The 17,025-nt window shown below is 35.6% G+C and overlaps 1 protein-coding gene across 1 annotated transcript in view; it reads right to left on the reverse strand.

Moving 5' to 3' along the window:
• Positions 1-10,769: 10,769 nt before the first annotated feature.
• Positions 10,770-17,025, reverse strand: part of CCDC102B (coiled-coil domain containing 102B) — a 147,112-nt gene continuing 140,856 nt past the window's right edge. The window contains exon 6 of the mRNA XM_017819421.1: positions 10,770-11,517. Coding sequence (XP_017674910.1) covers positions 11,428-11,517 — 90 coding nt within the window. The 3' untranslated portion in view covers positions 10,770-11,427. The remainder of the gene's footprint in view (positions 11,518-17,025) is intronic.

Genomic DNA, 17,025 nt, shown 5'->3' on the forward strand with positions numbered 1-17,025 from the left:
TTTTTAATAGAATTAAATTATATTACTCAGAAAGGATTATATTTCTTGTTAAACTGGAGGTAAAGAGCCTAAGTATGTACAGTATTATGAATTATGGAAATATGTTCCTATCTACTTTCTTTCTGAAGTTCATGCATTTTACCACACAACATTTGAAAACTTTTGGAAGAAGGTTTGGCCTAATGAGTCCCAGTATGCCATGCAATGTTAGGATGAAAAGTCTACTATGCTTCTGCTTTGATCCTTTTATGGACAATTTTCTGAGCATACTTGCTTGGGTTACTTTTGTACACTTCTTCTTTTACCTGCATTAATCATTTTTAGTTTCATACCTTGTTGGGTTCCAAAATATGATATCTGCAGAAAGAAATTTGAGTGGTCTCTACAGCAGGCCATAAGGAACAGAAACTGGAAAAACCCCTCTTCACTAACCTCATCTCTGTGGACTCTTCCTGCCTTCTTCAGGAGGATTTAAAGAGACTCCTTACATGATATTATCACATGCCCTGCCTGGGCCAGAGGATCCACATTCTGATCTCATCAGACCTCTACATAAAACCCACTGTGTTCCCCCCTTTGCATATGTATACTCTGTATCCCTTGCATCCTGTAGATCCAATACATAACCCCCCTGTAAAATCCCCAAGATAAAGTAGATTTTTTTCCATGAGTTAATTCCTAAGATCCCAAGATGTGTTAACCTGGGTTTTCCCTTATGTCATCCTTGTGAAACCCCCCAATTTTAATAACATGAACATGTAAAGCCCCTGTTAAATATGTAAACCCTAAATCCTTTAAATATGAAGTTGTATGTCCAATAAATGATTCCAGTTTTCTCGCCTCCCTGGAATCGTCTTAGCTTTATTGACCTCTGCAATACCTCTTTCTTTTATCCCCTCATCATTTGGTCATGTTCTCTAATTTTGGTCACTTTGGTCAACTTTCTTCAAATCCATGTGACTTGAAGAAGAAAAGTAGGACACAAAGATTTTCTTTGAGTGATGTGCACCGAGGAAGATACAGTAACATGCACAGTGAATAGTTCTCTTAAATTCCATGCATTTTAATATTTTTTAAAAATGTGCTATAGCACTTTTTTGCTAAATCTATAATATTTTAATTCTGTTTTGCTAACTGATGTCAAACCTAAAGGTAAGTATGTTGTAAAGAAAAAATTGTATTTTAGGTTATGTGCTTCTACACACATACACACATACATATATTACTGTTCTAAAGGTTCCTCATTGATGGAATCTTTCCATGAGTAAGAACAGAGGCTGACAGGACTTTTGTGAAGTTAATAGGTACAGATCTTTCATTACATTATTTATATTCAGATGCTTTCACCAATACTTATGAGGTTCATCAAGCCTCTAAATATCAGTGCCTGAAATTATGCTAAATGTATTCAATCTGGGATTACACCGAACATGCTGTTTGCTGGAGATGATGTGCATTGCAAATATATTTGTAGCTCTAGCAAGCCTTTCACAAAAAAAATGTTATTCTGGCCTGAACTGTTACAGTGCTGTGACCCATGAGTCCACAGATTTTTCTCTCTTTAGTACTTGACTTCCTTTTCAGTGTCATGCCTTTGGTCAGGTGGCTTTGATGTGTGTCAGAAAAAGATTAAGATTACGTACCTGTAACACTTTCTTATTATCTTCTGTACTTGCATGCAAGAGCACTTGCTTTTAAAATTCAGTATAGATATATGAAAAGGATAATATTCAGTGGAAAGGTTAAGTCAATAATAGTTCGAAATCTAAAAGTTTAGAACAGAGAATATGGAACTTCTAGCTTAAGAAACAATACAAACAGTGAACTACACTCTATGATATTCCCATTCAGAAAAATGGGAATTTTTCCCATATGGGATATTCCCATATCAGTTTCTCCAGGGCACAAAACTTCCCTTTTTATGTTATACCTTTTCTAGCTTGAATGAGAAGTGCATTAACTAACACTTAGCAGAGTATTTTCATATTAAAACTCCATGATTTTTCTGGATTGTTTTCGCTAAATGCACAAAAGCTTTCCAAATGTATGATTGTGCTTCACATATTGAATATATGCATCATATCTTATGCATCCTCCAATATACCGATATGCTTAAATGAGTAGCTTAGATGGTTACTGCATCAAGTGTTTAATTGGAAACTAACCTTAAGACGAATCTTCCATTTAAAAATATTATAGGGCCAGTTTACTTTTGGCCAAATCAAAGAAATATACCCACTCAACAGTGCTGCAGCAAACTGTGCTGTAAATATAAAATATTTAGGAAGAAAAGACTAGCATCTTTTGAGCTCTAGCATCTCCTTTCTACTGTCTGAAAATTAGTTAGGAGTAAAAAATAAGTCTTCCCTTTCCTTGTCTCTCCCACAGGGCACTATCTAAAGAAAATGGCTAAATCTTCAGCAGCCAAATATATCTTTTCCTATGGGTGAAATGTTTTATTATGGGAAGTCAGGCCTGAAGAAATGGCAATTAAGGAGGACTTTGAGTTATACTGTGCATTAGTTCTAAAGGAAAATCAAGCCATTTTTTCTCTTTAGGATCAGCTTTAAGAGAGGGATACCAGTAATAGTAAATTATTTTTTTTCACATAGTAGTGACGATAGTCACTACTTCATTCATGTGACCCTTACTTCTGTTCCAATGTTCCTGTTTAGAAACCATCATGTGTAGAGATATAGGAAAATGTAACTGACTTAGCCAGGAGTTGATTTTTTTTTCTCCACCATCCTGAATTTTTGACTTTAAATATAATAAAAGCTGCTTCTGCATGACTCAGATTAGTTTGTAAAGAAATACCTAATAATACAATACAGACACAGAAAAAAATCAACTTTCTAAGAAAAAAACACATGGAAAACTGAAGCTGACTTTCTTATACCCTATGTGGACACAAAGGCAAACTACAATATCTAAGTTTTGAAGGATTAAACTTCATCTTACTGAGGGAGTTGGGAGAACTAAAACATGAAGTTTCTGCTTCCATATATGCAAACAATGTGAACAAATGAAAGAATGGAAAGAAAATTAATAAATAAAATATATCTTCTTCATTACTTTTCTGTCAGTGTTGTACCCAATTATGTTTGTAATGTTTTACCTTAGAAATCCAGGATGAGCTTCAATTAAAAAGGACTGTGACATTAAAGTCTCTTTAGGAGCATATTTTCAGTTCTATGGGCAGTATTTTCATAGATAAAGAACTACGGAGCAGTCACAATTATAGTTTCTGTTTATATTCCTTAATGACAGACATTTGAAACCAAATTTTAAATATGCAAGACTTTCAATAACTGTCCAACTCATAAGGTTCCCTCTTTCCCTGAATGCATTAAAAGACTCTCATCCAACATATAGTTAATATTTTCTGTTTTCCTTCTCATGTAGATTGGAGTGCAGATTGATGTAAACTGTGAGAATTTTAATAGCTTGAATTAATAAAAATGGAATGTTTACTCCATTATTTTTGAAGATCATGGTGAGTTTTAGCTCCCAGCTATCTTGAGCCTGCCAAGTTATATGTCTAGTCCTCATTCTCATTGAAGTCCTGTTCACGTTCCAAAAACACTGCTGCATTTTCTCATACATTTTAAAAATATTTTTTTAAATTTTAACCCAGAATATGCAAAAAACCATGTCTGTGAAAAACACAAATGAAGAAATGCAACAGCAGCAGATTTTTTAGAGCTAACAAAGAGTAAAGCATTATAATTACACTTTCTACACGTTCAGCTTAATTTTTATTTAACTTTTAAAAATTAATATAGAGGTATATTCTGATCATGGTGAAAAATAATGCAATTTTGAGCCTAGAAATTTACAATAAGTTGAAAGACTTCACGTTTTCCTTTAATACATATATGGCACTAAGATTTGTTTATATTCAGTATTTTCTAACTTACTGCTGCTTGTTATGTGATACAAGGTTTGAATAATGATCTAAAGCAAAGTCAGTGTTGTGAAACACAGTGGAGAAGAAACAAATAACTGACATCATCCCTTTTGAAGGAAAAATGTGCAAGAGACATCTAATATTTTTTAAAAAAAAAGTTCCAGATATTACTTGCTGATGACAGAAAAATGCATCCTCTTGAAAATTGGTAAAAATACTGTGAACACCTTCGTACCTTGAGAATATTTTTGAAAAAAAACCCCAAAACCTGTAAAGTTAGATTTAAAAAAAAAAGCATTTCCATAAAAAATTAAAGAAAAAATACTAGAATAGATTTTTGTGCCTGTCCAGAAGCCTCTGCTGTTCTATGCAGCATTAAAAAAGTATTGTGAGAATGAATTTTTCAGTTTGGCAGCAAACCTGGGAGAAAAGAATTTCAAAGTGAAAAAAAAAAAGAAAAAAAAAATTTTCCTTACCAGAAAGGGAGATTGAAAAAAATTAAATCGTATTGTTATTGAACATATTTTCTGTTCATCTCAAAGCTTAGCTGTTTGAGACGTTTAAAAGAAAGGAACCAGACAGATCTGGGTAACCTACCTGAACAAAGGTTTGAACAGCGAAACACTGTGAGAAAGGAAAGAGTTTTCATTCCAGACCTAAATGAAGGTAAAGGTTTAAAATTAGTGCACCAACAAAATTCCACTGTGCAAGCTGTGGGAAAGAAGTCAACTGCTTACACCAATGCCATCTCAAGTTATGTGAACATCTGAGATGCCCTGTGAATATCCATGACATGACTTGTATAGAAACAGTACCCCGGAAGCACGACTTTGGGATGCTCACCACTGAGAAGACCAGAAGAAGGAGGACCGGTGGGATGCTGTCAGAATCCAAGTAGTGGTGGTATCTTTACCTTTTCACTTAATATCTCTCTCTATTTCTTCCTATTTCTATCTTTCTCTCTCTCCCTCATATTTACCATTACTATTGACTTTGGCATATGGTCTCATTTGTGCCTTAATTTGGGCAGAGGTATGTTTTAATAATCATATCCTAACACCTGGCTTAGCGGAAAGTGTCCCCATCCATGGCAGGAGGGTTGGAACTAGATGATCTTTAAGGTCCCTTCCAACCCAAGCAATTCTATGATTCCATGAACTTGTAAGTTATACAAAGTGGCTATATTTTTATTAACAGAACAGAAACACACTTGTGTTTTGAAAACAATTTTACTTTACTAACAATAAGCTATGTAAAATTTTCTATGGTTTTTAATCGAGTTGCGTCATTCTTGTATTCTTGACTTTTCATTGCTAAATAGTGTAATGAATGACACATTGGAAAAAACTCTTATCGACCATGGAGAAATATATTAATTCTTACCTCTTTGGAACAGTTCAGCATACTGCTGTACAGCTAGCGTTGTGTTGAATAATTCAAGTAGCCCCAAAAAATTGATGCACTTCTTTATAAGAGATCACAACAATAGAATAATGGTGGAATAAATGTGTTTAAATAAGACAATGGGGTAAATTGACTCTGACTTAGATTTTTTCCACTGTTCAGACTACTCCAGAAAGAAGTGTTTTACTATTGGAATGAAGACCTTTGTATTGGGTTTTTGTGCCAAGGTTTTGGTAGCAGGGAGAGGGCTGCAGAGGTAGCCTCTGAGAAGGCAACAGAAACTGACCCCATGTCCGACAGAACCGGTTACAGACAGCCCCTAAAAGAGCCTGCCACTGGCCAAAGCTGTGCCATCAGCTGTTGGCTCCTCTGTGATATCACGTTTAGGAATGGGTAAAAATGCTGCACATCAGCTGTGAGAAAGAAGAGTGAGGAAAAGTGAAACAAACAGAAGAAGGTAGGGAGAAGGTGCTGCAGGCACCAGAAGTTCCTCTGCAGCCCTCTGGAGAGGACTGTGGTGAGGCAGGCTGTCTTCCTGTAGCCCGTGGAGGTGTATGATGGAACAGAGATCCACACTGCAGCCCATGGAGGGCCCCACGTCAGAGCAGGTAGACATGCCAGGAGGAAGGTGCAGCTGGTGGAGAAACCATGCAGGAGCAGATTTTCTGGCAAGACCTGCAGCTTAGAATTCATGCTGGAGCAGTCTGTTCCTGAGGGATCATGCCTCATGGGAAGGACCCACATTGGATCAGTTCATGGGCTGTATCCTGTGGGAGGGACCACATGTTGAGAAAGAAGCAGTGGCAGGGAGGAGATGTTATGGACCTCATTCCCCATACTCCTGTGCTACTTGAAGTAAAGAGGCAGAGGATTCAGGAGTGAAGACCAAAGTTTAACATGGTGTTATGGGTTGAGATTGGCTCCCCCTGAGGATTGGGGGCTCAGAGGTGATTGGGTGCCAGAGCAGTGTTCCCTGGAGAGCCAATCACCCCTCATCTTGTTCGCTTCTGCTTAAAATCATATATACACAGCACCGGAAGCTGTTGGCAGATTTTCTGTTGGTGTCTGCTGCTTGTAGGTGTAGAAGGAGAGGGGTTGGCTGGGCTCCTTCTTTCCCCACCTCCGGCGGGGGGAGAGGGGAGCCCTGAGACCCCCTAACTCTGCCTAGGCTAAAGTTAGAGACAGCATTGGAGTGAGTGTGTGTTTGTGAGGGATGTGACTCACAAACAACTGGTAAACGAGAGAGAGAGAGAGGCACGCCTTGTGGCCAGGCCCTCTTCTTCTTTCCCCCTGGGAAAGCCAGGCTGCAGAAGGGGGCTGCTTTTCCCTCTCGCTGTTTAGTGGGAGTGGATGCAAGGCTCAGCATTGAAGCAGAGCCAAGTGGACGGGCTGATAACAAAACAGCTCGGAGCCAGAGAAAGAAATCCCAGGCAAAATTGGAGACAGGCCAAAGGGCTTGGGAGTTGCCCTGCCGAGGTTTGACCGGGGGCAACCGGAAACTGACTTGGAAGAATGACAATTCCAAACGCCTACTGTGATAGGCTACACTAAAGCAGCAGCGAACTGAGGTATGAGACCAAGAGGGAGAGATCACACAGCAGAAATGACACAGGACGAAGGAGAAGGGACTCAGAGCTGCCTTCTTGGAGTTTGTGAGGAAGGAAGGACTTCCACAAGCAGCTGAAGTTTGGTGGGGGAGTGTTCAGGGGCCCCGAACACTCCCACGAGAGAGAGACTGCGTTACCTATCAGCTTTGAAAGGCTTTTCCTGGACTAAAGTTAAAAGGAGAAGCTTTGAAGAGACTGATAGAAGTGTAATAATATATATATAGCTGCTTTTAATTTGTACAGTATATTTATTTGTGTAAATAAAATGTATATATGCTTCCCCCTTTCCCTACAGAAGCCTCTGGCCTGAAAGTTTTCTCTTCGGTGTTGGGATAAAATGTAGGAAGGGGTGGGGAAGCCTGGAAACTGGATTTTAGATTTCTAATGTGGCTCAAACTGCCATACATGGGAAGAAGGGGGAGGGAAAGGTGGTTTTTGTTTACTTTTTTTATTTCTCACTATCTTACACTGTAATTAATTAGCAATAAGCTATATTTCCCCACATCAGATCTGTCGTGCCCATGAAAATACCTTATAAGAAATCACCCCGTCCTCAGCTTGATTCTCAAGCTCTTTAATCCTATTTTCTCCCCCTCTTCTGTGGAGAGGCATCTCAGAGGGCACCTGGCAGTCAGCCATGGCTAACACACCACAACACTGTAAAAAGAGAATCTGATCAATGATTATTTATATGTAATTACATGTAAGCTTTCATAAGGCATTTAAGTTGGGAAAAAAATTATTGTTCCATTAGATGCAGTAAAAGCATCTAATACTTCCTATTCCGCTCAATCTGATTTTTAACAATATATCTGACAATACATAAAAGGAGTAAAATATGGTGCAGAATTAGCGCACAGTAAGGAAAGAATAAAATATGAGAATAATCACATAAATTTATGGTTTTATATTAAGAAAAAATCGTGATTTTTCAAAATACCTGTCTAAGATACATCAAAGTACATTAAAAATACTGGGTTTCTTTTTTTCTTTTAAATGCAGACAGCTCAAAGTTTGATATTTTTCTTTATTCTAAATTATTTTCTTAGAATATTACCATGACACTATTTGGTCCACACAATTTTTTTAAATTTTTTTCTCCCTAAGAGAGAGATCCATGCTTTTATTGATCTCTAATCAATGCCCATAGAACATTAGGGAACAACTAAGTGCCTTCAGGAATATGCTGTCATTTTAAAATTCTCAAAGCTCCACTTCTTAAATTCCATTTGTAGATACCAATAAAGCAGTACAATGTTTAATGAGAAGCTATGTAAAACATCAGCTGTTGAATCCATTTGTATTTTTATTGATTATCTGACTGGAAGAAAAGCATTAATTTACTAACAGAAATACAGTCTATTGTATGTGTACCATTGCGTTTTGTTGAGCTAATGAAACTAGCAAATCCATTTTTAACTTCTGATGTGTTCACTGATTGATGGTATGCAAATGCTTCTTCATTTTAAATTCTCTTACAAAGATAAAACCCAAAGCTTAAATGTTAAATAGCGTGGTTTTGTTTGTCCTTTTCTTATCTACATTTTCTTCCTTTCAAATGTTAATAACCTTAAGAATTTTTTATCCAATCTTATCATAAATAGTCATTCATGGTCCTTTTCTAATTATGATCAATAGATTCCTGAAATGGCATTGCCCGGAAAATATTCTATTCATGATTAAAGGAGGCAAGTGAATCACATTTGCAGTCTAACATAGTTATATTTGTTGAATATATTTAGAATATCCCCCTAAATTAATGCTATTTTTTAGATCATTTTGAATAGACCTTTTTGATTTCAATTGAATAAAATTTCTTTCCTTCTTCCTGAAGTCATGTGATAGAAGATCTGTAATGGTAAAAAGCATCCAAGAATCTTCATAGTTTCTGAGAAATAATTGCTTACTGGCATATTTTAAATTCTTAAATCTATTTTAAATATCTTAAATCCTTTCCAGATGAGTTATTCTATTATGTTCTAAACACAGTGTTACCCACTGTTTTCCTATCAACTACTAGGTGACCACAAAACCACATAAATCACTCTTTCTTATCTTTCTGCATGTATTCCAATATTAAATAATATATATATATTTATATATGGTATTAAACAAGGTTTAATTGAAAATTGTGAAAATTATTTTCAGGTATTTCTATCACTGCGTTTATAATCTGTTTGTAAAACTGATCCACATAAAACATTCATACTATCTATCACCTTGAAAAGGAAAACAAGAAAGACTATTTTGTGAAGTTTTTCTAGAGACAATCCACATTTTTAGGCACCACTCATTTAAGAGATGAAGAATAACTCAAAGGTTTGCAACCAGATTTAGCATTAGGAGTTTGTGTGGTTAATTATGCTTAGTCACTGTGTAAAGTCTGAAGAGGAATGGATGGGAACACTGATATATAGCAAATATCATAGACGTCTATTTAAGATCAGGAGACATTCTAGTATTATTATGAAAAGGTCAGACATACTCAACTCCAGCCAGGGCAATCATGCATCATCTCATTTTGGCTTACCTTCAAGTGACTAGTTTATGGGCTTACTTCTTCATAGAGGCCTCTGAAGTTCTCTGTGTCTATATTGACAACATAAATATTTTATGAAGTTAATGGAAGTTGCTGAGTTTTTTCTACATCAGAGAATAGAGAGAAATTATGAAAAATTAAGGCATCTTGCGTGATCTATCATAGGTAAGCAAGAAAACTTAAAAAGTGCTATTCAGAAGGCACCTGAAAGTAAAATATGATCAATAAGTGATTACAAAGACATGGGTGGGACAAATGCGAATACTAACTACCCCACAAGAAAGTATAATTTCCTCATGAGAAAGAAAAGATACCGCATTGATATTCTGAAATATAAATTTTTAAACTAGCATCATCTGATGATCTTTTTACTGTCACCATGACTGTTAGACTACCCAGGTGTATCACACCTGCTGAGTATTATAATACAGTGAACAAGTAAAAAATATTTATGTGGTAGAGCTAGACAGAGGAGAAGAAACCAGCTGCTAGTTTGATTTCCATCCATATCCTTATTACATTACCAAGCACAGAAATGTTCTCCAGCACCATTTAAAGGTTACTTGTTTTTCCTACTTGTTTAGAAATATAGAGGGGAAAGACAGAATCCCAGTTTCCCTAGTAACTCATAAAATCGTTTGACTTGATTTTTAGCCACAGATGTTACTGTGGGCTGAAAAGAGACCCTGGAGCTTATACAGATTTTGCCCAATGCTGGAACCCTAGGGCTTTATCTCTGAAACAAGTATGTTTCTAATGGCTTGTCAGAGGATAGGAGAAAAAAAAATCTTATCTGTAAAGCTTATCTAAATGATGCAAGCTTTTATCAGTAAGATGTTGAGTGGTACTGCTGTATTTTCAAGTGCTTCAAGGTAACCATAAAAGTGCACTTGGCTGTTATAACATTTGAAAATCAATAATTATGCAATTTCCATTAATATTGTGCACATCAATGTTTTCAATACTGCTGTTACACACTGAGGTGGCAAGAAGACGCTGGCAGAAGAAAAGCAGATGGAGTTTTAGAGAAAGTCAGTGCTTCATTTCACAACGGAGGGAACAAGACCAGAACTTTTTGTTCAATAAAAAACCTTGAACCAGTGAACTAATAAAGGGAGGAAGTTTGGATTATGAAAAAAAATATTACGAATCTTATTTTATTGTCCATTCTTAGAAGTTTAACATGTTTAAACTCTACTTAAAAATACATTATCTCACCGTATCTCTGTATACTTTGTTGATGAACTTGTGTATTGGCACTGACAACAAAAAAAGACAATATTCCCTCATTGTATATCCCTTAGTCTATCCTGAGAGGTAATGACTGGGATTAGGTCAGCATTTATAGACACGAAGCAGGGTTAAGAAAGTATGAAGGTAGTCAAAACACAGATCCTTCTGCTTTAGCATTCCATCTCCAGCAGCAGACAAAAGCTCAGGGAGGGTCAGAAAAACATGTAGATCTCAGCTTCCAATCATTTGCAGGAGGACCTGAAGTACAGATGTATTTGCTCACTGCTATATGAAAGCAAAATGCAAGAGCAAAGCAAGAAGCAAACCACTGACTTCTACTTCAGACTCATTGTCTTTCCAGGACAGAATGTGAACCTCTCTGCTATGCCATGCACATTCTAAAGTACATTTACCCAAAGATAAAATATAGGACATGTTATTTCAAATCCACATTTTACTTTAGAAGAGAGCCATTAAGACAACTAGAAAGGAAGGACAGATAATGGCCAACAAAAATTCTAAATTTGTACCCACTGACACTATCATTTCCCTTGTTCCTATCAAAAAATCAGGAATACATAAAAATAATGCATGCAGTGTTCCTTTATATGTCTGACATGCACTTCTTCAATTACATTTTCATGTAAGTCTTTATGAAGAATATAAGTTGTTTGCTCCTCCTCTTTGTTGTTCGTCTTGCTGCTGGCAGGGCTGTTTGATGATCTCCTGCATCTTCACTCACTGTCTTGGGAGAATCTCCAGCAACATACAAGGAACTTCGTCTGGTCCCAAATCCTGTGTTCACTTTCTTCCACCTCCTTGCTCTGAAAAAAATTTTTAAAATGGTGTGATGGCAACATGAAGCAGAAAAGTCAATTGAAGCTAAAACAATTGGAGGTCAAATTTCATCTAAGAAAAAATTTCAGTAGGAAACAGTAGAATTTAGATAAGAAAATCTTTCAGAATTTTTAACTTTATAGTACATACCAGATACCTTTTCAGCTGATACCTTAATAAAGAACAAAAAAGTATAGGGTTTCAGAGCAATTATTTGGAATTGTCTTTCACAGTGAGAAGCAAGCTACACTTTTGATGACTAGAAGCCATTATTTATTGATTGGCAGTTCTGAACTGCAGTCCTATTGTTATTCAAGATACATTTAAAGTATTTCCTCGTAACTCATGAGAAGAGAAAGTGGGAAATAGTGAAAAAGATCAAAGATATCTCAAACCCTTCATTTGACAGAATTCAGGTACTAGTTCAGCATAATATCTTCATATTATATTAATAACAATAGGGAGAGATTATTTACAAAAAAGTGATCACCATAAAGATTATAATTAAAAGATAACCATGCTAAAAATATATTAGTTTTTATAATTTTTGGGTTGATAAATCACATTCTAAAAACAATGTGCAGCAGACCAAGAACATCCACTCCAACTGGGCACCAGAAACAGGCTATTATGCTCTGAGGAATTCAGAGCACAATGAACAGAAAGTAGCCTTTTATAGAATAACAGAGATTTATCAAAATTAAGGATCTTAAGTATTGCCCAAAGTAGCTACACTACAAACTGCGTGTAAGAGTAAAGAAATCCTGGCAGATCCAAACTATTTCTATATATTACTAGTTTTTATTTCATCCATGGTTAATTGAAAATTTCCTGTGCTTTAAGCTTAAAGATATACATCTTCAATTCTCTCCATGCCATCTTTGCGCTTTCATTGACATTCTACCGCAAGCAACAGTGCAATTTACTGTATTTCTAGTCTTTTTATTTTTTTTTTTTTTTTATGTATCTTGAACAGGTTTTCAGAAAATGGAATCCACAAACCAATTGGTTTATTCCTGACTCTGGGACCCTAAAAAGTCTTCTTGTTGTTTGAACAACATATCAGGGAACCTGAGACTTTTTTACAAAGCTGTGGAACACTGTGGTGGTGTGATAGAATGAAATGTTTTAATGTCTTAAATATTGTCAAAATCATAGAAAGACTTTTTGTCAAACTGCAAGGAAGCAACTACCTGTCTGTGACCACTGAAACACACCCCTTCCCGAATATGCCTCCTGACTGGAATTTGGACTGTGATGGGAACTTGAGACCCTCACCACCAAGAAGACCAGAAGAAGAGGATGCACGGAATGCCACTGGGTTACATGGAGTGGTGATATATTTTCTATTTAATCTTTCTCTGTCACTCTCTTTTTTCCCCTGCCTCTCCTTTTTCCTATTTCTTTCTATCTCTCTCTTTCTGCCTCACATTTATTGTTAAATAAAAACCATACAATTGACTTTGGCATATGGTCTTGTTTGCACCTTAATTCGGGGAGAGGCATTTCTAATAATTTTAATAATCATATATAACAGGTGATACCTTGTTGCTTCTTTGCAGTTGTAACCCATTTCCTGGCAGTGTGGATGGGTCAGTCATGCCATTATGAATACACATGTAATATAATCTGTCTACTTCTTATAAAACAATCATGTTCTTAATAAAAACAGCATCACCTGTCAAAATCATTTAAGCTGCCCAACTATAAAAGCCTTTGAGCTAGTGTAGCCATGTGATTGTTTACAGCGTCACAGACCTCATGCTCCTGTCTACTGATGAACATGCCTACTAATCATTCCAGATACAAACTGATTGCCAAGCCCTACATCAGTAAGAATCAATAAACTGGCAAATTCTTCACTCTGCTGGATACACAAGACTGGGCTGCTCAGAAACTTAGTTGTCATTATCGAATTTTACTGGAATCTTTTTGAATGAGATGGCTACTTCCTTTTTAATTACTTTAATTTAATGATTTTCAATAATGAATTTGCCTTAAAAAAAAATCTATACAAGTTCTGGTAACAATTCCTTATTAAAATACCTATGCAATATTACTCATAGTTCTATCTTTTCCATTCATTTGCTAATCAAATTTATGTTAATATAAACTTAACAAATAGGATCCCTAAAATTAGCAATTGAAAAAGTTTTAAATTACAGAAAGTAAACTAAAATATGTGAAAAAACAATAGCTGTAACTTATGGCTGTGGGCCTAAATTACCTCTTGTTCCCCTGGGAATACACATAGCAAATTTTCAGGACAAACCATGTTATTTGTTTTTAAAGTATTTCTTACTTAAGCATTTCAGAAACATTTAGTCCTGCATTTCTAGATGTCACATACAGCTATCTGACATCTATAAAAAGTTAAGAGAGTTTTATTCTGCCTTCTGTTTCATAATTAGATTAACGTAGCTGAAAATATCATGAGCTGCTACTAAAACTGCTGCATGAATATATAGAACGGTAAGCTTTGAAATTTTAGACAAAAGTACTCACACCTGCTAGAAATCACTAGCATATAGACAATCTTATTTAAAAGACTAGTCCTGATATGTAACGACACATAACACTTAAGAGTGCCTATGGATAGCAACTTCTTTTTATCTCCCCACTGTTTTACAAGAGTCTTCAAACACCTCCTATAAGAACTCCTGAGATCACAGCTGTAACGAAGAGAATATTTGCCAGTATATAACTGGAGTAAGTCATGTCAAAAGGATTTGGCTCAGCTGCTCTTCTCTGTTTACAAGTTATTTTTCCTCTGAGTAGTTCTGCACTTGCCTGCTGCCAACTGGAGCTTGTTGAGGTTCCTTGGGGCAGGCAGGGAAGAAGCCAATTGCTTGTTACTCAAGTAACAAGCAACAGGACAAGAGAAAATGGCCTAAGGTTGTGCAAGGGGAGGTTTACATCAGATATTAAGAAAAATTTCTTCACCAAAAGGGTTGTCATGCACTGGAACCAGCTGCCCAGGGAAGTGATTGAGCCACCATTCCTGGAGGTATTCAAAAGATATATAGATGTAGCACGTGGGGAAATGGTTTAATGTTGAACTTGGCAGTGCTGGGTTAATGGATGAACTCAATGATCTTAAAGACCTTTTCCATTCTAAATAATTCTATAACTCTATGATTCTATCATTGTACCATCATAGTTGTTCAAAGCCTGGTGAGCTCTGCAGCTGCTGCTGTTGCTTTAGCCATCTGTTTGGCCAGTACTGACAGTGAGTCAAAACCCCTCTGTACATGGAAAGACTACACAACTGTATTCCAAATTATTGCCAAAAAGAGACTAAAACTGTGGAAAGCCTAATAATAAAAGTAATATGCAACTGCTTAAGAAGAAAGATAAAAGTAAAAAATTAAGGTACAAATGAATAATCAAAATAAAATGCATGGATTTCAGACTCCAGAGCAAAACATTTTGAAGCCTTTTTCCTAACAGTAGACAAATAGAAAATGCTATCAAAGTCAGTAACAAAATCATGAAAATACACAAGCATAAAAAGGCAGCATACCATATGTCCACTGATATCTAGTACAACAGGAACATTAAGAAAGCCATTAAGATAGTGTCCCCATTGTGCCCAGGTATACAATAACATATGGTACATTTCCTGCTTCACTGTGCATTTCCTTGCTTTCTTTGTTTAGCATCACAAATTTAGAGCTCAATTAATATAGTTTGCGTGTGCGTTTCTCCACAGAACATTTTAAAATTTTTCAATGCTGTATAAATTAATCTTTCCTTTTTTTTTTTTTTAGTGCAAGTGCACAGTAAGTATTAATGTAAGATGGGATTCTTTCCAAACCTTAATTAAAAGGAAGAGCCAGATAAAACTACTTTAAGGTAGCTACACGATACTTAAATTATTATTGTCATCTTATTTAATCCTCACACAATTTGCTGTAATGATGCTACAGAGAGACATTACAGGGTTGTTGTTTGTTTTAATCAATGGTGACTTCCCAAGGACAGATGTGGGTATTTCCCAGGAGTATAAATTAGCAGCAAAATAGTAAGGGACTAGTGTAACACTGTTAAAGGAAATACATCAAGAAACATTTATTCTTGAAAACCTAAAGTTTAAGGAATCTCAGGATTTCCAAAGGCAAGATGAAATTTATTTGTAAAACACATTATCTCTCTCTTTGGTACTTGAGAGATTTCACATGCCTCCTCGAAGAGCTGAACTTTCCCACACTAGGTCAATCTTACCAAGGTTCCTGTTTGATTTCAGGACTCCTCATGGAAACTAAAAAATAGTTCTCTTCTCAAAGGAATACTGTTAATTATCTTATGTTCCTTTCTAAAAGAGTCATATACTATTTCATGAGTTTGATATAGAAAATGAAATTCGAGTGAAAATATCCCCTACAACATCTCAAATACTTGTATCAGAAATGTTTTTTTCAAATAAATCATTAGACAAATAAGTAATATCCTGAATACATATTTTTAAAATATAAAGGGTGAGAGTTCTCTTAATAATAATAAATGTCAGTCCATTTTTCATTTTCTGTCATTTTCTGTCATTTTCTGTCATTTGTCATTTGTCATTTTCTGTCTCACCAGTGGCTGTGGTGCTATGCAGAACTATTTGAAAAGTCATGCACAGATTATTTCCAAGTGTGGGTGTAGAAGGAAGGGATCTCTGGTATAAAACCAAATTCGAGTTAAGAAAGGAAATCATTATAAACTTGAGCTAGCATCTTTACTGGTATAAACTACACCTTACTTTTAGGCATTTATTAATGACTAAAATAATTAATATTCTGAGTAGAATTACAGGTTGCTGCCCAAATTATAGACCACGGATTTATGTTAGCTTCTGATTTAATTAAAACACATTTGCCCTTTAGCATTAGGGGACTGTGAAAGATCATGAGTGAACATATGGATATTGAATTAGGTTTCATATTTTTACACAGCAAAAATATCTTAGACCCAGTGCAAACTCATCCACTATGCCATTCCAATATTAAAAATACTATATGAGCTCTCAAACAGCATGAATTTTTCTTCTAATGTTAAATGTTGTATCTTTTTTGAGAGCCACAAGACCTTATGCCATGTTTTTCTGTATTTCTCATTCAATTATTTTTTTTTGAACTTATAAAAATTTGTTCTTTGATTTTCTACAAGAAGATATTTGTGTTTTCCTATATAATTATAACCCACTTTAACTTCAAAATTTGTCTCAGAATAAATTTCTGTAGTACATTTGTGGGCACAGTGTGTTACAATAGGGACCAATGAAATTTACTGTATAATTACATTTAATATTTTCTCTAAAGTAGAATATGACAAAAATTACAATTTTGATCAAACTTTTGGTACTGCAAACTAAAAGCAACATTTTACTTCTGTATTTCTGTAACTATACAGATCAGAACTACAGGTCAGGATAAATAGTACTCCGTGTCTACCTAGCAGGAAAGGACTCCTTTTGTAAATTCAGGTCTTGTTAACAGTTAGGTTTTTCAAAA

This window comes from Lepidothrix coronata, unplaced genomic scaffold, assembly GCF_001604755.1.
Source record: "Lepidothrix coronata isolate B3197 unplaced genomic scaffold, Lepidothrix_coronata-1.0 Scaffold75, whole genome shotgun sequence".
NCBI classification, from domain to species: Eukaryota; Metazoa; Chordata; class Aves; order Passeriformes; family Pipridae; genus Lepidothrix; species Lepidothrix coronata.